This window comes from Phoenix dactylifera, chromosome 13, assembly GCF_009389715.1.
Source record: "Phoenix dactylifera cultivar Barhee BC4 chromosome 13, palm_55x_up_171113_PBpolish2nd_filt_p, whole genome shotgun sequence".
NCBI lineage: Eukaryota > Viridiplantae > Streptophyta > Magnoliopsida > Arecales > Arecaceae > Phoenix > Phoenix dactylifera.
In genome coordinates this window covers 3962-26899 of record NC_052404.1, presented here as the reverse complement: position 1 = coordinate 26899, position 22938 = coordinate 3962, and the positions used below count along the sequence as shown (strand labels likewise).

At 49.2% G+C, this 22938-nt stretch overlaps 1 protein-coding gene across 2 annotated transcripts; it reads left to right on the top strand.

Annotated features, from left to right (window-relative positions):
* The first annotated feature begins 18606 nt into the window (after positions 1-18606).
* Positions 18607-22705, top strand: LOC120112825 (uncharacterized protein At4g26450-like). Of its 2 annotated transcripts, XM_039132704.1 has the most exons (5): positions 18611-18732; positions 18845-20841; positions 21086-21269; positions 21663-21717; positions 22100-22325. In XM_039132704.1, the coding sequence occupies exons 2-5, from the start codon at positions 19094-19096 to the stop codon at positions 22120-22122; spliced, it is 2010 nt and encodes a 669-aa protein (XP_038988632.1). In that variant the 5' UTR covers positions 18611-18732; positions 18845-19093; the 3' UTR covers positions 22123-22325. The 2 variants fall into 2 exon arrangements, with proteins under 2 accessions (XP_038988633.1, XP_038988632.1); XM_039132705.1 differs by lacking the exon at positions 22100-22325 and adding an exon at positions 22517-22705 and having other exon boundaries at positions 18607-20841.
* The last annotated feature ends 233 nt before the right edge of the window (positions 22706-22938 follow it).

Below are 22938 nucleotides of genomic sequence, written 5' to 3'. Positions count from 1 at the left end.
GCATCCTTTTAGATCTATCTCTATAGATCCTTATACCAAGTATATAGAATGCTTCACCCAAGTCTTTTATGGAAAATTTCTTTGATAGCCAAGTCTTGACCGATTGCATCATTGGAACATCATTTCCAATAACCAATATATCATCCACATATAATATCAAGAAGACAATAGCACTCCCACTAGTCTTCTTGTACACACAAGGTTCATTTATATTTTTAATGAAGCCAAACTCTTTGACTATCATGTCAAAATGGATGTTCCAACTCCTAGATGCCTGCTTTAATCCATAAATGGATTTCTTAAGCCTACATACTTGATTTGCTCTTCCCTTGAGACAAATCCCTCTGGCTGTGTCATATAAACCTCTTTCTCAAGGTGACCATTAAGAAAGGCGGTTTTGACATCCATCTGCCAGATCTCATAATCATAGTATGCAGCTATAGCAAGCATAATCCGAATAGATTTGAGCATAGCTATTGGCGAAAAAGTTTCATCATAATCAATACCTTGTTTTTGCCTGAAACCTTTTGCCACTAGCCTGGCGTTGTGGTTTCTACTTGGCCATCAGCTCCTTTCTTCTTCTTGTATACCCATTTGCACCCTATTGGAATCACTCCCTCATGTGCATCAACCAAAGTCCACACTTGGTTTGTATACATAAAATCTATCTCGAATTTTATGGCATCCAGCCATCTGTCAGAGTCCCTACTCTTGACGGCTTCCGAATAGGTCAGAGGATCATCGTTATCAACGATGTGGGCTTCATCATTCTCAATGATAAACCCATACCTCTCAGGTGCATTTTGCACTCTTTCTGACCTTCGGAGAGGAGTAGTATGTAGTGGTTGTACCTCTTCCATGGGTACATCTGGTTGAGGATTATTATGTGTCTTACTTTGTAGGTCTTGAACTTCATCAAGTTCAATTCTTCTATCATTGCCCTTTTCTAAGAAAAACTCTTTTTCCAAGAAAATGGAATGCCTAGCAACAAATACCTTTTGTTCGGTAGGATCATAGAAGATATATCCTAAACTGTCTTTAGGATAACCTACAAATATACACTTGTCCGATCTAGCACTTAACTTATGTCCAAAATTTCTTTTGACATAAGCATGACAATCCCATATCTTAAGATACTTAAGATTAGGTTTCTTTCATTTTCATATCTCATATGGAGTGCTAGATACAGACTTAGATGGTACTCTGTTTAATACTAATGCAGCAGTTTCTAGGGCATGTCCTCAGAAGAAAATTGGAAGATTTGTGAAGCACATCATGGACCGTACCATATCTAATAAGGTACGATTCCTTCTTTCAGCTACACCATTTAATTATGGCGTATATGAAGGTGTCCATTCAGATACCCTTTAATTTAAGATAGTCTAAAAATTCACTAGAAAGGTATTCTCCTCCTCGATCAGATCGAAGAATTTTAATACACTTTCCAGTTTATTTTTCGACCATACTTTGATACTCTTTAAATTTATCAAAGGCTTCGGATTTATGTTTCATTAGATACACAAAACCGAACCTTGATAAGTCATCAGTAAATGTGATGAAGTAAGAGTATCCATCTCTAGCTGGAGTTGACATAGGACCGCACACATCAGTGTGTGAGTTCTAACAACTCACTTGCCTTTCTCCATGTCCCGAGAATGGAAACCTGGTCATTTTACCCATAAGACAAGATTCACAAGTTCCTAATGATTCAAAATTATAAGGATCAAAGAATTTATCTTTATACAACTTGTGTAACCTTGTCTCACTAATATGACCTAATCGGTAATACCAGAGGAGGGTATTATTAATATTCTCTCTTTTTCTTTTATTATCTTTGCCAATATGAAACATAACATTATTAAGACATAATACTAAAAGACCATTTTTCATAGTGCCATGACAATAATACTCATTAGATAAAGAAATAGAGCAATCATTGCTCTTTCCATTTATTTTGAATCCTTTCTTAAGCAACAAAGGAATTGAAATTATATTTTTAATAATTTTTGGCATAAAATAACAGTCTTCTAGCTTCAAGAACTTTTCGGAGGGTAGCTCCAGTATGTAGGTGCCAACAGCTTCAGCTTGGATGGATTCTCCTCCAGCGCTATATAGCTCGAAGTCACCTTTCTTCAGACTTCTAATTTTCTGCATTCCATGCAAAGATTTGCATATGTGAGAACCACAACCGGTATCCAACACCCATGAATTAGAATCAGAAGAACTTAATGTCATATTGGCATGTAATAAAAACATACCTTTTGATGCAACACTTGCATCAGGCTTTACACTTGCAAGAAAGCTCTTGCAGTTCCTTTTCCAATGCCCTGTCTTGCCGCAGTGGAAACAGGTACCCGGGTCCAGAGATTTTCTTTCCCTTCTTCTTTTTGATGCGACTCTTAGGGCTTAGTTTTTTTCTTTGAACCCTTGTTGCCCGACTTCTTCTTTGAGCTCTCACCAACAAGAAGGATCGGACCCTTGTCCTTCTTGATGTGAGATTCTGCTGTTTTCAGCATATTTAGAAGCTCATGCAGAGAGGAATTCAGTTTGTTCATATGATAATTCACGACAAACTGCGAGAATGAGTCGGGTAGTGATTGCAGGATCAAATCCTAACTGAGCTCACTGTCCTAGCAAAGCCAAGTTGACTCAATCGAGTGATCAAGTCTATAACCTTTAAACAGTGGTCTTGCACAGACGATTCCTCGATCATTCTAGCACGGAACAACTGCTTAGATATCTCATATCTAGCAATTCTGCTCTGCTCACCATATAACTCCTTCAAGTTAAGGAGTATGGAGTGAGTATCCACGCTATCATGCTGCCTCTGCAATTCATTATTCATAGAAGCAAGCATGATACATTTGATAGTCAAACTATCATTTTTCCACATACGATATGTGGCCAATTCTCCTCAGTTGCATCTTCCCCTGCTGACCCTAGGTCAGAGGTTTCAAAAATGTAGGAAAGTTTTTCTTGTGTGAGAACAATCTTTAAATTCCTCAACTAGTCCACATAGTTGGGATCAGTCAATTTGTTTGTATCTAAGATACCTCTAAGTGAGAGTGAAGATGCTATTTGTGCAGAATTAATTTATAATTACAAAGAACACTAATATAAGCAGACCAATCATGATGACATGTATTCAATCAGACAAGGACTTTTATCTAATTGTTACTCCCACTATTTTTATCGAATATCATAACCCTCAAGTATGATGAACGAGAAAATACTAATTTTCTTAGTATGGTTGAGATCCAAATTTCTTATAAAAGATCTTATGGGAATCACAACAAGCCCTTATAAGTTCAAAGGTAGGAAACTCTTTCCAATTGCATCCCATGCAATTTCCAACTTTATCCTATCCTCTAGCACACATATAGTGTTGTGGGAATCACAACAAACTATTGTGTCTACTTAAGTCAAACCCTTCATTTTTATACAGTCATATTTGAATAATGCTGCCCTTGTGGGAATCACAACAAGGCAACATATTAAAATATGCCATATGCATCATATGCACCAAGATATTACAATATCAATCCCTAATACTAGCATTGTGGGAATCACAACAAGCTAGCGTAGATATTGACATAATAATATCTAAGCATGAAAGAAGGACCTTTATAGTGTTATATCAGCAATTAGCTTTTCCATGGAGGTCAATCAAATAGTTGGCCAGGTAAGCAGATGGGAGGCTCTCCTTACTTAGTAAGGTTCTAATTAAATAACCACCTGTAGCCTCTTCCCTAGACACCAACTCAGTCAACTGATTTAGAATAGCTCAGCTTAAAGCAATTAACACTACGACTTAAATATGAATTTAGTGAGGGCTTTCAAATAGTAGTATCTTACTAACATTAAGCTCAACCATAAAGGACAATCAAATAATTGGCCAGAAAAGCAGATGGGAGGCACCCCTCACTCAGAGAGTGAGGTTCTAATTAAGTAACCACTTGTGGCTTCCTTCCTAGACACCAACTGAGTCGATTGTTCCAGAATGGGTCAGCCTAAAGTTTTCATACTACTATATTGGTCTCATTGCACATTCTATAATTTAGCACTAGCAATTATACTCTGCTACAACATGAATATAACACTATCTCATAGCATAAACTAATCATGCATACAGACAACCTAGCTATCTTATAGCATCAAGATAATAGCATATATTATCATTTGGTTAAACTGATTAAGGGTGGCTCTGATACCACTGATGGGTTTTCCAGTGCCCTAGGGCACAGCGGAAGATACGGGATTATAAAATTTTCTTATAAAACCCATTATATGAAACCCTAATAAGCCATGATCACCTAATAGTATAACCAAATAATGTAAAAAATATAATCTTGGTATAGAAGAATACCTATCACGCTATATCCAATATGTCTGAAGATGTCCTAAGGTGCCCAAATGTTCACCCTCCAATGTTGATCCACACAGGAATGGGTTCAAGACTCTAGCTCCACCAAAACTTGATTCTAGTTGTTCAAGCCTTCTAAAGGATTTAATTGGCTGATTTTCCTTCACTTCCTTCTTCCTTTCTACCTCTAAAACATTCACTAGCCTTTTTGTCCTAAAGAAGACCCTCTTTTCTTGGGTTAGGACAAAAGAGAGAGGCTTGTAAGAAAGAAGGGATAAGGGAGAGAGAAGGAGAGGCTTTTTCTTGGATGATCTTTAGAACCCCAGGGCGCCTCCTTATTTATAAGAGATGGAGGGATGCATCATAAAGGGATGCATCCCATCCACACACCTCATCATGATGAGGCATGTGCCAAGAGGGGCATCCCATCATGATGGGGTGCTAAGGACAAGGGTGTATCAAGCTTTAGAAAAAGCCGTATCTAATGATACGCTTCTTTCTCACGTCTCCCTCTTAAATCCTGATGATCCAAGGGATCAAATGGAGGGAACCAAAGCCAATGGTCCAGATCTAGGCGCCATCTAATGGTCCAGATCAAGCGCTGACCAATGGTCTAGATCTTTCATCCAGAGAGCCATCTAGTGGTCCAGATTCAGGTGCTGACCAATAGTCCAAATCTTTCATCTAGGGAGCCATCTAGTGGTCCAGAATAAGGCGCCAACCAGTGGACCCGATCCTTCATCCAGGAAGCCATCCAAGGGTCCAGATGAAGGCGCCAACCAGTGGACCAGATCCTTCATTCAGGAAGCCATCTAATGGTCCAGATGAAGGCGCCAACCAGTAGACCAGATCCTTCATCCAGGGAGCGATCCAATGGTCCAGAAGTGAAGGCCCTATCAAACCCAATCCAATTGGGTTTAACCAACTTAAAGGAAACATTAAACCTAATCAAATAATGTCTAATTAAAGCCAAATGGGTTCCAACTCTTGGCTAACCCATATTAGGTCATGATCTAATCATATTAGATCAACCTAATCTAAGAATCAGATTCGAATTTAATTTGAATCAGGGCTAGGGTTTGTAACACGTGCTAGCATGTTCATCTTGCAAACATGATCTAATCCAATTAGACCCTTGAGCAATTCCCTTGTGTGTGACCCATTGGGTTCCTTATCTTAGCCAGAAGTAGGTGCAGGTGCAAGTTGACCTAACCTGATTAGAATACCTCTAATCAATTTAGGTTCAATTTAGTGCTAAACCTGATTTAGCAATCGGAACCTTTCTGATGCTTTGATCTAATCAAACTCTTTGATCCGATCAACCCACAAGATAAGATTGACGTCTAGCAACGTATCATGTCTACCCGAAAGATGAGGAATGTATTAGACAAATCCAAACATACTCTTCAGTGGCAAGTTACCGTGCAATTCAATCCCTTAGTCATACTACATCCTGAATAAGTGCTTGAGTATGGATCAATATCAAACTCAATCACTTATTCATGTCTCTCTCAATCTTTTATATGATAATTCAAACAATGAAACATTAGAAATTCTTTCTAATATTCATTTTGCTTTGATCAAAAGCTTCTTGAATCATCATAAGAGTAGAGTAAGTAGGATGTTACCTTCTCTTACTAGAAGTGACTGATTTCTTGTTGACCTACTCACAACCTTCGTACAAAATCCACCATATCCAGAATCCCCGTACACAATGCAATGTCGTGAATGAGGGTAAACCAAAACATAGGTTCAAGTGCACAAGGTACCATGGTGATCTCAGGTCTAAGGATCACTTGCACAACTCCCACTATGAGAACCATCTTTTGACAATTAAGTAAGAATCTATAAGATGTTCTCATGGCTGGTCATTTCAGTGAATTCATTCCTCTAATGAGCACCCACATCTTTGTATTAGTGTCTCACACAAGTCATTGTGAGATCAATCACCCTCTACATCGAGCATACATAAGATGTGCCAGTCTTTCCAGTAATATTGATCCCCGACTCAATATACCAATTTGATTAGGAATATTATTGTTGCTGGTGGTCCAAACCGAGAACGATTGGCACTGCGGTGTGAACGGGGTTCCGCCTGAGTTGCCTTGGTTGGTGTTGATCACGCTCCACCTTCCACCAGGAAACCTGCAAGCAAGCCTCGCACCACCACTGGGGTAGTGGGGGCCCTCCGACGATCAAGTCAGAGGAGATTGGAGGAGAAGGAAAGACGATAGTAGCAAGTAAGAGGATGCTCTGGAAGGTATTGCTTACCCCCCCTTCTCCCTCCAGCCGCATATATACCAGGCTGGGGGGTCTTTCCAGGGGGGTTCGTCATCGTGGGGCACGATGGGGTGGCCACTGACATGGCCGTTACAGGGCGTCGTGGGGCAGCGCTGGGTACGGCCATGACAGGGCGTAGTGGAGTTCCGCTTTGTATGGCTGTTACAGGAGATCGTGGAGCAGCATCGGATACAGCCGTTGCAGGGAGTAGTGGAGCAGGAGGCCGCGGGGTGCCTCTGGGGAATAGCCTGTCGTTGTCGAGAGATATCCGACTCGGGGTCGGATTGCTGGATCAAGGGGCAGCCGACTCGGGGTCGGGCTGCGGAGCCGAAGATATCCGACTCGGGGTCGGATTGCTGGATCAAGGGGCAGCCGACTCGGGGTCGGGCTGCGGAGCCGAAGATATCCGACTCGGGGTCGGATTACTGGATCATGGGGCAGCCGACTCGGGGTCGGGCTGCGGAGCCGAAGATATCCGACTCGGGGTCGGATTGCTGGATCAAGGGACTGCCGTAGTCTTTCTGGGCGCGCGTGCCGGTCGCGTGGGGCATGGTGGCTAAGTTCCCCCGTAACAGTAGCCCCCCACTCCCGAGCCTGGAACCAGAAGGGGAACGGGTGAAGGGAGTGATGTTTCGAGATTGCCACCATCCCTCAGAAAGGCGCGCGCTCTTTGAGCTTCCCGCCTTCTTTATGGCGTATGGCGGTTGTCGCTGATCTGGCAGTCTGCGGATTTCGGCGGACTTCCTTCCTTAATGGCGCCGATTCGCTTTTGGGGCGCGAGCGACCCTTCGGCAGCCAGGCGTCCTCTGGCGTCACCGAGGCGTCACCCGCCTTTCCGCCTATTTAACCGGGGACCCTCCCCCGTCCGCCTTTCTCTCTACAGACATCTTCGAGTTTCTCCTTTGCGCTGCCGTCGTTGCCGTCGGACTGTTCGCTTGCTCCTCCTTTGACGCTCTCGGAGCCGTTCTTCCTTCTCTTCCGGTGAGTTACCCCATTCTTCTACTTAGGGCTCTCCATACTTTCTCCTTTCGTACTAGTGTACTCCAGTCGTTCCGGTCTTTCCCCCCTTCTTGACCCCGTCCTGACCGTAGATTTATTGGCCATTAGGGATGGGCGAAGTGAGAGCAGACCACATTAAGTCGGAGCTGGTCGCCGAAGACTTAGACAAATTCGTGGCTCGGTACCACCTTCCCGAAGCCTGCAACGTTACGCTCCCGGGGCCTGAGGAGAGGATGTCCCATCCTCCTCCAGGGAAGGTCGCCATCAATGAGGGCATCCTCCAGGCCGGGTTCCGCTTTCTCCCTTCGGACTTAGTCGTGCAGGTGCTCCGGGGTTTAAGAGTGGCGCCGACGCAACTGGTGCCGAACTCGTGGCGCGCCCTGACGGTCTTCCAGGTTCTCTGCCGCATGCACGAGATTCCCGCCACCCTGAATATTTTTTGGGACTGCTACAGCCTGAATGGCCACCCCCAGGACAAAGGGTGGTGGTGCTTTGCGGCGCGGCGAGGGTGCGGCCTCGTCAAGGAGGCTCCTTCCTCCATTCACGGCTGGAAGGAGCGTTTCTTTTTCATTGATGTAGATCTCTCTTGGGGAATCAAGGCGACCTGGGAGACGCCGATGAAGTCCCCGATCGGCCTATCGAGGCTGTCGAGGGAGGAATCCAATGGTTTCGCCGCCTTGAAGGGGTTGGTTGCCGAGGGCCGGCTCCCCCCGGTGGCTCGCCTTATTTCCGAGGATACCTTGGTGAATGTCGGTCTGAGCTCGGTCCCCGCCGACCGTGAGCCCGCCACCATTTCTTTTTTGACTCTTTTCTCCTCTTTTGTCTCGTTCTTTCCTTCGGTTTCTCAGCCTCCGACCATCTCGTCCTTGCTGCAGAGATTGACGACGTCATGCGGTCGGACAAGGGACCGGCTGTTGGTAGGTCGTCCCTACTGGAAGCGGTCCGGAGGAAGAAACGAGCTCCTCCGAGCGGGGCCCCACCGGCGAAGAAGTCCCGCAAGGAGGCGACTCCGACGCCGACCGACGAGTCTGGGCCCACCGATCAGGGGGACGCCGCGGGCGCGGACCGGCAGCTGGCACTGTATCAGCCCTCCGGTGGCGAGACTGCCGCTATTTCGGAGGTGTCATCCGAGCCCGCTCGAGACGGACGGGTCGGACGTGATCGGTCCCCAGCCCGGCCTTCGACTCAGTCGGCTCCGGATGATACGAGGAGGGACGCGCCGAGGCCCCGGCCGAGCGGGACCCTGTCAATTCCTGGAGCGACCCCCGCCCCGAGCACGATCAGCAGGACTCTTCTCCAAGCGATGGATAAGGGTAAGGCTGCAGAACCACCGTCCGGCTCCGGGGAGAAGTCGGGGTCGGCCTTCACTTCCGACGGCGCCCGAAACCTCATCGAAACGGTGCTGCTGGAGAAGGACCGTAGGCAGGTCCGGGAGATGAGGGTCCCTGACGTCGGGGCTGCCAGCTGCGTCTGTCTTATGTCGGTGAGTGCTCTTCTGACCGCTTTTCATCATTTATTGGCTCTGTTGATCTCCGCCTGACGCCCTCATTTTTCCTATCTCTTAGCTCGCCCAGTATATGATCCGTCTGGAGGAGTGCTATAAGGAACAGGCGGGGCTTCTGTCGAAGGCCGAGGACCGACTGAAAGCAATGGAAGAGGGAGGCCAGGCTGCGGCGGGCAGGACGTCCGGGGACCTCGAGGCGAGGCTCCGGGAGGCCGAAGAGCGGGCACTCGGCTTCGCCGCCCTCGAGAAGCAACTGTTGGAGGCTCAGGAGCAACTCAAAGTTGCCTCGGGCCTCGAAGGCGAGATCAAGAAGGCGGAGGAACGAGCTGAAAAGCAGTCCCGGAAGATCGCGGACTATCGAGAGAGGTGGGAGAAGGCCCAGCGGTCTGCCGACAATGCCCGTAACCGAACCCGGTCTCTTGAAGCCAAACTGGGCGAATTGGAGTCGGCCTTGGAGAAGTCCCGCGCGAACGACCAAGAGCTTCGTTCGCGCCTGGAGGAAGCTGAGGCTGCTCGCACTGCTGCCGAGGCGAAGCACAAGGAGGCTCAAGCTAATCTGCTGAGGGTCTCCTCCGAGACTGACGACCGGATTGTGGCGAAGGTCTTGGAGGCTAAAGCTCAGATTACGGAGCGAGCGGAAGCGGCGCTGGCCGAGAAGAGTGCGGAGATCGGGCATCAGGCGGTGCAGGCTTATCGTCAGTCCGCCGAGTTCACCCGTGACATGTCGGAGGCGGTACGGGCCTATCGTCAGTCTGACGAGTTCGTCCGTGACGCGTCGGACGCGGGGTCCGACTCCTTTATCTTAGGCTTCGAGGAAGGCCTGGCAAGGGTGTCGGCTAAGTTCCCCGAAGTTGACCTGAGTGGGATCTCCCTTCTCGACTCCTCTCCGGCGCCATTGCCTGCTGACTCTCCAACCGCCTCCCTACCCCCTGCGGACGAGCCCGACGTTCCCGACCCGGGGGTTCCTCCAAGCTGACCTTCTGTACCTTTGTTGTCCTTTTCTTTGTATGTCGGCGTTTTGCCAAGTTGTATGGGTCTCGGCCCTGAAACAATGAAAGTTAATGCAAGTTGAATGTTTCTTCGTCTCGCTTTTGTCCTTTTTCTTTTTAACTCTTGGTAGCGCCTCGCCGACTCCTGACTCTGGAAGTTCTTCCGGCGCTAGGCCAGGCATCCGAGGGTTAGGCCTCAGGAAATTCTTCCGGCGCTAAGCCAGGCATCCGAGGATTAGGCCTCAGAAAATTCTTCCGGCACTAAGCCAGGCATCCGAGGGTTAAGCCTCAGGAAATTCTTCCGGCACTAGGCCAGGCATCCGAGGGTTAGGCCTCAGGAAATTCTTCCGGCACTAAGCCAGACATCCGAGGGTTAAGCCTCAGGAAATTCTTCCGGCACTAAGCCAGGCATCCGAGGGTTAAGCCTCAGGAAATTCTTCCGGCACTAGGCCAGGCATCCGAGGGTTAGGCCTTAGGAAATTCTTCCGGCACTAAGCCAGGCATCCGAGGGTTAAGCCTCAGGAAATTCTTCCGGCACTAGGCCAGGCATCCGAGGGTTAAGCCTCAGGAAATTCTTCCGGCACTAGGCCAGGCATCCGAGGGTTAGGCCTCAGGAAATTCTTCCGGCACTAAGCCAGGCATCCGAGGGTTAAGCCTCAGGAAATTCTTCCGGCACTAGGCCAGGCATCCGAGGGTTAGGCCTCAGGAAATTCTTCCGGCACTAAGCCAGGCATCCGAGGGTTAGGCCTCAGAAAATTCTTCCGGCACTAGGCCAGGCATCCGAGGGTTAGGCCTCAGGAAATTCTTCCGGCACTAAGCCAGGCATCCGAGAGTTAAGCCTCAGGAAATTCTTTCGGCACTAGGCCAGGCATCCGAGGGTTAGGCCTCAAGAAATTCTTCCGGCACTAAGCCAGGCATCCGAGGGTTAAGCCTCAGGAAATTCTTCCGGCACTAGGCCAGGCATCCGAGGGTTAGGCCTCAGGAAATTCTTCCGGCACTAAGCCAGGCATCCGAGGGTTAAGCCTCATGAAATTCTTCCGGCACTAGGCCAGGCATCCGAGGGTTAAGCCTCAGGAAATTCTTCCGGCACTAAGCCAGGCATCCGAGGGTTAAGCCTCAGGAAATTCTTCCGGCACTAGGCCAGGCATCCGAGGGTTAGGCCTCAGGAAATTCTTCCGGCACTAAGCCAGGCATCCGAGGGTTAAGCCTCAAGAAATTCTTCCAGCGCTAAGCCAGGCATCCGAGGGTTAGGCCTCAGGAAATTCTTCCGGCACTAGGCCAGGCATCCGAGGGTTAGGCCTCAGGAAATTCTTCCGGCACTAAGCCAGGCATCCGAGAGTTAATCCTCAGGAAATTCTTCCGCTCGTTGGTCGGCCAAGGCTGGCGCAAGCCTAGGCGACCGGTCGGGGCTTCAGGCTAGTCTGCTCCCGGGATGATCATCGGGTTAGCCTGGCATCCGAGGGCCGAGCCTCGGAAAATTCCGCTCGTTGGTCGGCCAGGGCTGGCGCAAGCCGAGGCGACCGGTCGGGGCTTCAGGCTAGTCTGCTCCCGGGATGATCATCGGGTTAGCCTGGCATCCGAGGGCCGAGCCTCGGGAAATTCCGCTCGTTGGTCGGCCAAGGCTGGCGCAAGCCGAGGCGACCGGTCGGGGCTCCAGGCTAGTCCTGCTCCCGGGATGATCATCGGGTTAGCCTGGCATCTGAGGGCCGAGCCTCGGGAAATTCCGCTCGTTGGTCGGCCAAGGCTGGCGCAAGCCGAGGCGACCGGTCGGGGGCTTCAGGCTAGTCTGCTCCCGGGATGATCATCAGGTTAGCCTGGCATCCGAGGGCCGAGCCTCGGGAAATTCCGCTCGTTGGTCGGCCAAGGCTGGCGCAAGCCGAGGCGACCGGTCGGGGCTCCAGGCTAGTCTGCTCCCGGGATGATCATCGGGTTAGCCTGGCATCTGAGGGTTGTCAAGCCCCAGGAAATTCCGCTCGTTGGTCGGCCAGGGCTGGCGCAAGCCGAGGCGACCGGTCGGGGCTTCAGGCTAGTCTGCTCCCGGGATGATCATCGGGTTAGCCTGGCATCCGAGGGCCGAGCCTCGGGAAATTCCGCTCGTTGGTCGGCCAAGGCTGGCGCAAGCCGAGGCGACCGGTCGGGGCTTCAGGCTAGTCTGCTCCCGGGATGATCATCGGGTTAGCCTGGCATCCGAGGGCCGAGCCTCGGGAAATTCCGCTCGTTGGTCGGCCAAGGCTGGCGCAAGCCGAGGCGACCGGTCGGGGCTTCAGGCTAGTCTGCTCCCGGGATGATCATCGGGTTAGCCTGGCATCCGAGGGCCGAGCCTCGGGAAATTCCGCTCGCTGGTCGGCCAAGGCTGGCGCAAGCCGAGGCGACCGGTCGGAGCTTCAGGCTAGTCTGCTCCCGGGATGATCATCGGGTTAGCCTGGCATCTGAGGTTTGTCAAGCCCCAAGAAATTCCGCTCGTTGGTCGTGCGCCTGTCGCTTGCCGTCCGACGGGGTTTCTCCGTGGCCAGCTGCGATCGCGTTTCTCCTCTTCTCCAAGCGTCGCCTGGGGAACACCAGAAGGGCATTAAACGCTAATTGATGCGTTACCTGGGAAATCGGATTACCAGTTGCTGCTTGCGAGGAGTGTCAGTTAAGCGGCCGCGATTCGCACGTTCTTCGAGGCGGATGCGGCCTGAGCGCGAGCGGAGATACGTGGACCTAGGGGTACACGCCACCCGGAGTGTCCTGCACAAAGAATGCGATTAAGGAGAATGACGCTTAGGAAATCGCGGGAAGATACGCCTCAAGAGCCGGAACGGCTCCGGATTCAATGCGCCCGCATTTATGGGAGCCACCCGCATCGGAACGACCGGGGGGGCCGCAGTTTGGCTATAAATACAGGTGCAGGTGCGATGGAGTTTGCCAAGCCGGAGCTGTTCAGGTTGCCATGGATCGTGGACCTCCTCTCTGGCGCATGGCTGAGAGACTCCTGCCGAAGGAACGGGGGGCGCGCCCTTCGCGACTTCCGCCAACTAGCCGTTTCATCTGGGATCAACAAGGAGGTTCTCCCCGGCGGAACTCCGCTCTAGGCGTTTCATCCAGGATCACGTCTCCCCTCCTTGAAGTTCAGCCTCCCGACTGAGCTCTGCGCCAGACGCTTGATCCGGGACCGCGCCTCCATATGCTCTTCTCCCTTGTATTCCTTCTCTCCCCTAACACTGGGGAGGACCGGAATATCCCTTGGAGGTGGCGTTCCCCTGGGGGCAGCGGGAGCTTCTTCTGCGGCGGCTCCTCATCTTTTCCGTGAGGCGTGGATGGCGCCTCTGGGTAGGGGCAGTGTGGACTTCTCCTTCGTCCACTTCTTCTTCATCCGCGCCGGCTCTTCGTCTTTTTCGTGAGACGTCGACGGCGCCTCCGGTTGGAAGCACCCACTTCCGGCGGGATTGCAGCTGCTTCGGATGGAGGTTTCGGGATCCCAGATCTTCAGTTCCTCGGAGGCTCCACCTCTTCTTTACTTTCTTTACTCCCTAATTCCCCTCTGGGAATTCCTTGTAACCACACGAGCACGCCATTGTAACCAGAAATTATTGAAATGAAAAGTGTTGTACATTTTTGAACTGTCTTTCTGGCATTGTCGTTCTACTGGTAATACATCCGCAGGTTAGCGGAATTCCAGCTCCTTGGAATTTCTCGACCATCTAGGGCCTCCAACTGGTAGGAGCCAGGTCGGTTTACCCAGCGAACCCTATACGGGCCTTCCCAATTTGGCGCTAGCTTCCCACCTTCCGTGGGTTGAGATGCTTTAGCTCGCCTTAGCACCAGATCTCCGATTCTGAAAAGCTTCGGTCGGACCTTGGAGTTGTAATATCGGGCCACCCTCCGTCGATACATCGCCATCCGAACCTGCGCCATTTTCCTCGCTTCTTCCAAGAGATCCAGGTTCCCTCGGAGTTGCTCCGAATTGGCCTCGGGTCGGTGCGCGGCCACCCGAGGTGAGGGGAGTCCGAGCTCCACGGGGACAACGGCTTCCGTGCCATAGGTTAGGCTGAAAGGCGTCTCCTCGGTAGGGGTCCGATGCGTGGTCCGATACGCCCAAAGGACATTCTCGAGCTCTTCGACCCAGGCTTGCCCCGTCCGACCGATTCGCGCTTTGATTCCTTAGAGGATTGTCCGATTTGTGACCTCGGCCTCGCCGTTGGTTTGGGGATGCGACACAGATGTAAACCGATGCTCGATCCCGAACTCCTCGCAGAAGTCACGGAAATGCTTGTTGTCGAACTGTCGACCATTATCCGAGATGAGGACCCGAGGTACCCCAAATCGGACAATGATGTTCTTCTTCACGAACTTCCGGACTTGCGCCTCCGTGATAGTGGCCAGCGGCTCTGCCTCCACCCACTTGGTGAAGTAGTCGATTGCAACAATCAAAAACTTCCGCTGAGCTGAAGCGACGGGGAATGGTCCGAGGATATCCATTCCCCACTGGGCGAAGGGCCAGGGTGCAGTGATTGGTGCCAAGGGGACAGAAGGGACTCTCTGGACGTTGGCGTGGCGCTGGCAGGCGTCGCATTTCCGTACATGATCCTTTGAGTCCTCCAATAAGGTAGGCCAATAATAGCCTTGCCTCATGATCTTATGCGCCAAGGACCTAGCCCCCAAGTGCGATCCGCAGATGCCTTCGTGGACTTCGCTGAGGGCGTAGGCCGCTTCTGAGGGGCGGAGGCACCTTAAGAGGGGGGCGGTGAACGAGGTCCGATACAGCTTCCCTTCATAGAGTACGTAGTGGGCGGACTTCATAACAAGTCGCTGAGCTTGATCTTCATCTTCAGGGAGAATCCCTTCGGCGAGGTAGGCGACAAGCGGGTCCATCCAAGACGGCTCCGGATCAATCGCCATCACCGCTCCGACCTCGCCGATGCTCGGAGCGTCCAGGGTCTCCAGGTAGATTGCCCTCGACAAGTTGTGCGCGTCTGCGCCCACCAAACGGGACAACCTGTCGGCCCTGGCATTTTCACTTCTTGGGACCTGCTGAATGTCGACACTGCCGAGGTCGGAAATGAGTGCTTGCACCTTCCGGACGTAATTCTGCATGGTCGGGCTCCGAGCCTCGAACTCGTCCCGAAGCTGGAAGCAGTCTTCGGTGTCGTGGCCGTGGTCTCGGTGGTACTCACAGTACGCCCGAGAGGGCCTCCTCCCAGGGATCTTCTTCATCTGTCTCGGAACCGGGAGGTCCTCCCGCCCCTTGATCTCCATAAGGATCTGGGCCCGGGGAGTCAGAAGTGGGGTGTACCGGTTGAAGCGTCGGGGCGGAGAACGAGGGCGTGGGGCGCCGTGGTTCCTCGCCGGTGACGGGCTTCTGCGCCGACGTTGAGGCGTCGGGCTCCTTCTCTGGCGTGCTTCTTTTCGCCTTTTCTTCCCGAGACAACAGCTCCGGGAAGCTCCGCGGCAGGCGTTTGTCCAGGGAGAAGGTGAGTCTGCCCTTCCGGAAGCCACGCTTCAGGGCTGAAAGAGCCACCTCCTGGCTCAGGTTCCGGACCTCCAGCGTAGCCTTGTTGAAGCGGGTAAGGTAATCCCGCAGGCTTTCTCCCTCATTTTGCCGGACATCAAAGAGGGAGTCGGAGACCAGTCGCCGCCGGCTACTGACGGCGAAATGGCTGATGAAGAGGCGAGTGAACTGGTCGAAGGACTGGATAGAGTTAGCCTCCAGTCCGGCGAACCACGCCCTAGCCGGGCCACGGAGGGTCGCCGGGAAGGCCTTGCAGAGGAGAGGATCTGATGCTCCGTGGAGGAGCATAAGGGTCCTGAAACTCTCGACGTGATCCCGCGGGTCCGCTGCCCCGTCATAGGGCTCGATCGCCGGCATTTTGAACCCCGGCGGATTTGGGGTCCGCAGGATCCTCGAGGCAAGCGCCGGCTGGGAGGAGATCTCCAAGTCGGCGAAGGGATCTTTGGAGTGGCCCTTCAGGACCTGGAGTTGTCTGTGGAGATCGTCCACTCGCCGGTCCAGGGAGCGCGACCGGCGGGTGGGAGACAAGGAGCGGCGCGAGGGGGACCGACTGGAGTGCGGGCTCCTCGAGGACTGGGGGGTCTGGGAACGCGCCCGGGTCCGCCACTCGTACCCCGCGCAGCTCCGATGAGAAGGTCCCGGCAGAACGGACCGTGCTCGAGAATCTTCCTCGCGCCGGCGCTCCTCCCCATGGGAGAGGAAGGAGCGCGGGTTGAGGAGGACAGGTGAGCGCTCAGGGAGCAGCGGCTCCTGGGCCCGCTGCGGCGCTCGAGACATCACACCCTGCAGGTTCTGCACTGCCTCCGCGAGGGTGCGAACCTGCTGGGCTAACTGGTCGAACTGAGCGACTTCGACCATCTGAATGGGAGGTGGGGCGGTGGAATGTTGCTGAGAGTGTGTTGGAGATGCGGCTGCCTCCCGGCCGGAGGCGCGAGAGGCCCCGCGACCGGAAGCGTTGGAAGCTCCACGACCACCTCGCCGTGCCATTACGATCGTTCTGAGATTCGGGCCCTCCTTCCAGCGCCAACTGTTGCTGGTGGTCCAAACCGAGAACGATTGGCACTACGGTGTGAACGGGGTTCCGCCTGAGTTGCCTTGGTTGGTGTTGATCACGCTTCACCTTCCACCAGGAAACCTGCAAGCAAGCCTCGCACCACCACTGGGGTAGTGGGGGCCCTCCGACGATCAAGTCAGAGGAGATTGGAGGAGAAGGAAAGACGATAGTAGCAAGTAAGAGGATGCTCTGGAAGGTATTGCTTACCCCCCTTCTCCCCCCAGCCGCATATATACCAGGCTGGGGGGTCTTTCCAGGGGGGTTCGTCATCGTGGGGCACGATGGGGTGGCCACTGACATGGCCGTTACAGGGCGTCGTGGGGCAGCGCTGGGTACGGCCATGACAGGGCGTAGTGGAGTTCCGCTTTGTACGGCTGTTACAGGAGATCGTGGAGCAGCATCGGATACAGCCGTTGCAGGGAGTAGTGGAGCAGGAGGCCGCGGGGTGCCTCTGGGGAATAGCCTGTCGTTGTCGAGAGATATCCGACTCGGGGTCGGATTGCTGGATCAAGGGGCAGCCGACTCGGGATCGGGCTGCGGAGCCGAAGATATCCGACTCGGGGTCGGATTGCTGGATCAAGGGGCAGCCGACTCGAGGTCGGGCTGCGGAGCCGAAGATATCCGACTCGGGGTCGGATTGCTGGATCATGGGGCAGCCGACTCGGGGTCGGGCTGCGGAGCCGAAGATATCCGACTCGGGGTCGGATTGCTGGATCAAGGGACTGCCGTAGTCTTCCTGGGCGCGCGTGCCGGTCGCGTGGGGCATGGTGGCTAAGTTCCCCCGTAACAATTATAAATTAGGATTTTAGGATTTTAGATCTCACTGGTATGATCTCATCATAACCCTAAAACCAATGTCCTAATTTATGGGGTTCATCATCCAATAATAAAATAGATAAGCAGCAAATGATGAAACACAATGCCTTTATTGATATATATCAAGTATTGAGTACATGATTTGAAGGATTACAAAGAGAAACCTATCAAATGATTGGCTTATAGGGCATCTACTCTTTCATAATGTTAGCATGATTTAGGAATCACATAACAATCTATATTAGTCCATAATATTTTCTTAGGGATGACAATTGGGCCGAGTTGGATATATACAAATCGGATTGGATACAAGATAAATCAAAAATTTGTCAACCCGAATCTAAACTGTACATTAAATATGTCAAAATTCAAATATAAGCCTGGTCATTTTTATAAATAGGGAGCCTAAGTTTACCTCCAATGGGTTGAATCAAGTTAAACGGATCTATCCGTCTATTTTTTTTATATATATGCGCTAATATATATAAGTTAAGATGTACCGAATGTGAAAGTATAGGTATATATATTTTTCTTTCTCCAACTCTCTCTTTCCTTTCTTCCAACATAGCTTATGTTCAAATTATTTTTACTTTGATTTAATGCTAAAGCCTGATAGATTAATAAAATAATTATAAATCTAATTTGATCCAATCCTGATGAAAAAGAATGGGATTTACATTGTTTTTCTCTCCAATCCAACCAGACCCGTTTGCACTCCAATACACCAAGCGCCAAGGCACAACTCCCTTATATGTGTTTAGGCAATCTGGAGATAAAATTTTAAAATATTTCATGCCACGAGGCCTCATCTGGAGCTCCAGGTGCAAGTTAATGGCGTGAGCTTGCGTCACATCACACATAAAGCGCGCCATCTGTTTCAAAGCCACGCGGCATCCTTCGGCCGCTCACGGGCGAGGCGCGCCTACACGTAGACGTCCGAACGACCCTTCTTCCTCCGAACGCCGCATAATATTTCCTACGCGTACACTGAAAACCAACTATCCAAATTCCCGTCGGTTTTCCGGATTAGCTACTCACCACCGTCCATCACGACATCCAGAAATAATAGAAAACAATAAACGGCAAATCCATTTTCCTGCATAGAAATTTGTATGACGACTACTCCAGAATCTTAAAAATCGAACTGTCATCGGGCGAGGAAGAGAAGCTTTCGTCTTGGAACGAAAGCCATGGACTGAACCCCAACGTCCGATCTTTCCGAACGAGAAACGAGAGGTTTGGTGTCGAACTCATCGCCAAAATGAGATCCATTTGGCTGTCTGGTGGATAATTTTGCATTAAATTTCTTCCCAGAATGATCGAATGGCCACCCATTTCTTGTTTTTAGATCTCATAATCAGGGTTCCGGATCGATCTTGGTGGAGAAAATGTTCATCCGGAGCTGAATCCAGGTCATAAAATTGGTACATTTTGGTTGATTCTTCGGAAAAGTTTTGGGTTTGCTTGGTAGATGATCGATTGGCGAAGGAAACCTTGCTGGCTCGAGGTGGAATTAGGGATTTCTGAGCTCAATCGAGTGGTTTTCTTTGTCGAAAGACGCCATTAAGGCTTGATCGATTTGGAGGTGGAAAGAAGAATGCAAGAAAGACACCGAAGCCCGGCACCCCGGCGGATCTCGCCGGAGAGCCCCGTCAGGGGGCAGAGGAAGTTCAAACCCTATTCAAATTACCGAAATTTTCAGCGGAGAAGCTTTGATGGAGACCAGCCGAAGCGGTGCTCGGATTCCCCGCCCCAAAAGACTGATGTCTGGATCGAAGCTGGCCGGCTGGCGGCCGAATACTTGGTGTCTAAGGGCCTGCTGTCCCCGAGCTTGCTCCCGGGGCAATCGCCAAGAAAGGAGGATAACAAGGTGTTGAAGGAGAAAGAAAGGGACTCTCTGGTGCCGGAGAGCAGGACTTCGGCATTTGCTCGGCTTGGAAATGCCTTCCCAGAAGTGGGCCATGGGAGGAGGAGGAGAAATGATGATGACCATGACAGAATGGGATCAAGGAATTATTTGAGGAGGAGAATGGGGCACTATAGTAGAGGCCAAGGTTCAAATTGGCTCCGAGACAATGTAAGGAATGCGCGATGGATAGAAAGATCTTCCAGATATTCTAATTCTGGGGATGAGGACAATGATTTGGCTCCTCACTTCCATAGGAGCCGGTGGAGCGGATTTGATAAAGGCAGAGGCAGTGCGATGAGATCACCTGCAGATGAAGGATACTCCAGAAGTGATCGCATAAGCCAATTGAGATCAGAAAAGGAGGATGTTGATGAAATCAGATCGAAAGTGAGTTCCTCTAGAGTCAAGAGAGATCGTTCAATTGTGTCTAGGTGGGATTTGAATGAAGGGGATGATGATGGTACAACATTTAATTCAGTAAATGCTGATGAATTGAAGAGCGATTCAAGCTCCGATTTGAAGAAGAAAGATATAGCAGTGGAAGATCGACCCCGAAGAATGGACGATAATAATTTGTGGAACGTAATCAGCCCATTGAAAGTGCCCAAGAAACCCCGATCATCCGTGCGACTGAAAAGCCCAAAATTTGATCAAGTTGATCAAGGACCCACCACCGAGGCAAAGATTACTTTAGGAGCCACTGCCAAAGAAGCCTTCAAGGTGGCCCTGGAAGAAGATTTGGATATGAATATAATTAACAGCTCAAAATGCCATGAACCCGTCCTTTCTGCTATTCAATCTGTCCAGCCTGCGGAGGAATCTGTGAAACTGCAATATCAATCAATTGAGAGGCCATCAGGTTTAGGGACATTTAGACCAATTGTCGATATGAGAGAGGAGGTAAGTTTTGTACAGTGCAGCAATGAAACAGAGGGAATCAAGCATCAAAGACACTCATCTTCTTCCAGGATAGCTCAGGAGAATGAGCACTCTTGCTTGCATGGCTTAAGTGCGAAACCGTCAAACCCATATGATGAGAACCTCTCACTGGTAAAAGAAATGGTCGATGTAGCAGAGCCAGAGAAGTTGGAAGATCCTGTTTTATTGCCAAAAAATAAATCTGAAGTTAATGTTATGCTTGAAGAAGAGAAGCAGCTTCCGCACAGTTCATGTAGAAACTTTGATCTTAACATTATAGAAACTCCTGAAATAACTGAGATTCCTGATGTTCCTACTGGTGACCATCTCCATACTTCTCTCCCTGCTTTGGAGACTGAAAAGAAACTACCCATATATCCTGGCTTTTTGATGGGTAACACTACCAATGCCGATTATGAACACAGGCAACTTGTCAACAATGAAAAAGTAATTGAAGTCATTAATGTGGAAGATGAGTCCCCAGCAGAGGACAATGTCTGCAATCATTTAAAATCTAAGTAAGTTTCCTTTTTAGGCAAAGTTTGTTTGCATATTTATTTTAGATAGTCCATGCATGAAAATTAAGATAATTTTGACTGATAGCTGTAATTTTCTTGACAAACTAATCTTGGATATTTTTATTCCTTCTTTAGTCTTTTGTGTTGTATATAAAGTTTGGTGGTATTATATTTTGGTCTGTTCAGGTTGATTTGGTAGCTTCATATCTCATGGTCTTCCTGTATGTTTCATTTGCTGCAACAGTGAGACAATTTATTCAGGCCTGGATAACTTTCTGAGCCACACAGCGCATGTGGATCTTTCTGGCATTCAGGATGGTTGTTCCTTTTCGGTTTCTAATTATCTTGCAACTGCTACCTTGGGGCATCCATCGACACAGCCAAACCTTAGTGACCTGCCAACAGGAATGAGTCCTCATGATGCAGTGGTATGTTATCGATATTATTGTCACATTCATTCTTTTCAATGAATGCTATGTTCCAGCTAACGGTTTGATACTTAGTATGATAAGCATTAAATTCTGATCACCACCAAGTCTAGCCTTACTTGCATCTGTTTAGCAAAACTGGCTATATTCTGTAGCTAGACATATATTGTAGTTGAAACATATATATTCATCATTCATGTATCAAGTAAAACTCTATTCACCAATTAACAGTTTGATATTTAAGTATGGTAAGCATTAAATTCCTTTTGTGTGGGGATGGTCTTATTTTGCAGTCTGCTTGGTGAAGTCCTCAATATTCTTTAGCCTTGTACTTGTAGTTGACATATTTACATGGTGATGAACTCGTTAAGCAACTTTTTCTTCTTATTACAGGCAATTCCTGTTGATGATGATCCAATATATATGTCGCTTGAAGAAATCCCATTTGGTATGCTGGAACATACTTGCTAGTTTTTCCTTGAGCTTAATATATCCTGTTCCTTCTCTATCTATCAATTGAACTTCTTTAATCCATTAACTTGCTTACTTGTTAAATATTAAATCTTTAAATTGTCATTAATTTTCTTTATAGTTTTATTTTTCTACTCATTGGTGGGAATATCATAGAGATGTAAAGCAATATAATGAGGATCCTTTTTTTTCTGTTGAACTTCCAGGAAGCAGGCAAAAAAATCTTTGTGATGCTTGCATTTAAGATGTTTATTTATCTGTGCCTGTCAAAATAAAAAAAGAAGATGTTTATTTATCTATTTATCTATCTTTCTTCAGCAACTGGAATCTATCTTGAGAAGCATATAATATTTTTACAGGCTATGTGGGAGCATTAGATTAGCCATCTCAAAGACATGGAGAACTCTTTCAAGCCAATTCATTGGTATCAGCATTGTGTTGGGCTGTCAGTTCATCTTTCTCCAAGCCATTATCTGGATAGCTATACAGTATCTTTTTTTTTTTTTTTTGATTAGTTGCTGTCATCTTTGTCCGAGATCCATTTGGTCATAGATCTGTAGGCCGGTAGGTCCTTCTATAGTTCAATGGTTGTTAGCTTCTTGTCAATTTCAACATATTTCCATCCTATAAGTTTTACTTTTTGTGTTAATTGCCACTTAATTATTTGAGAACGTGAATCTTCCTGTTAGGTATATGGAGACAAGTGCATGATATTCACTGTTAGCATTTGGCCTCTAATTTGTTCCATTTGGATGTTGTAAATATTTTTTATGCAGGAATCTTACATACATGATCACTCACAAGCTCACCATGCACTCAACTGGCAATACCAAACACACACAGACATAGACAAAAGAAATGATGAAGTGTACAAGGGTTAATGATCTTTGATAGTCAGCACTGGTGTACTTGCTGTTTACGTAACATTCATGTGACATGCATGAAGAAGAATTACTTTTCCAACATTCTACATGGATTTTATTTGGAACTGTGTTAGAATTTGACAAGTTTTTCATTCGGCAATTTCTTGTTTTTTACAGTTGAATGTGGATGATTAAAAAAAAAAGGAATTCTTTTGGATGATATAAGTATGGTTTTGCCCTTTGCTTTCATATAAACCATAATTTTCTCTATTTGTGCATCTTATTCCTTGTGGTGGCAGGTTTTGCAGTTATGATCAATGACAACTAGAAATTAT

Coding starts and splice junctions, on each gene's coding strand:
- LOC120112825 (XM_039132704.1), top strand. CDS start 19,094: ATGCAAGAAAGACACCGAAGCCCGGCACCCCGGCGGATCTCGCCGGAG. Junction 21,270..21,662: donor TGAGTCCTCATGATGCAGTG/GTATGTTATCGA, acceptor TTCTTATTACAG/GCAATTCCTGTTGATGATGA. Junction 21,718..22,099: donor GCTTGAAGAAATCCCATTTG/GTATGCTGGAAC, acceptor ATATTTTTACAG/GCTATGTGGGAGCATTAGAT.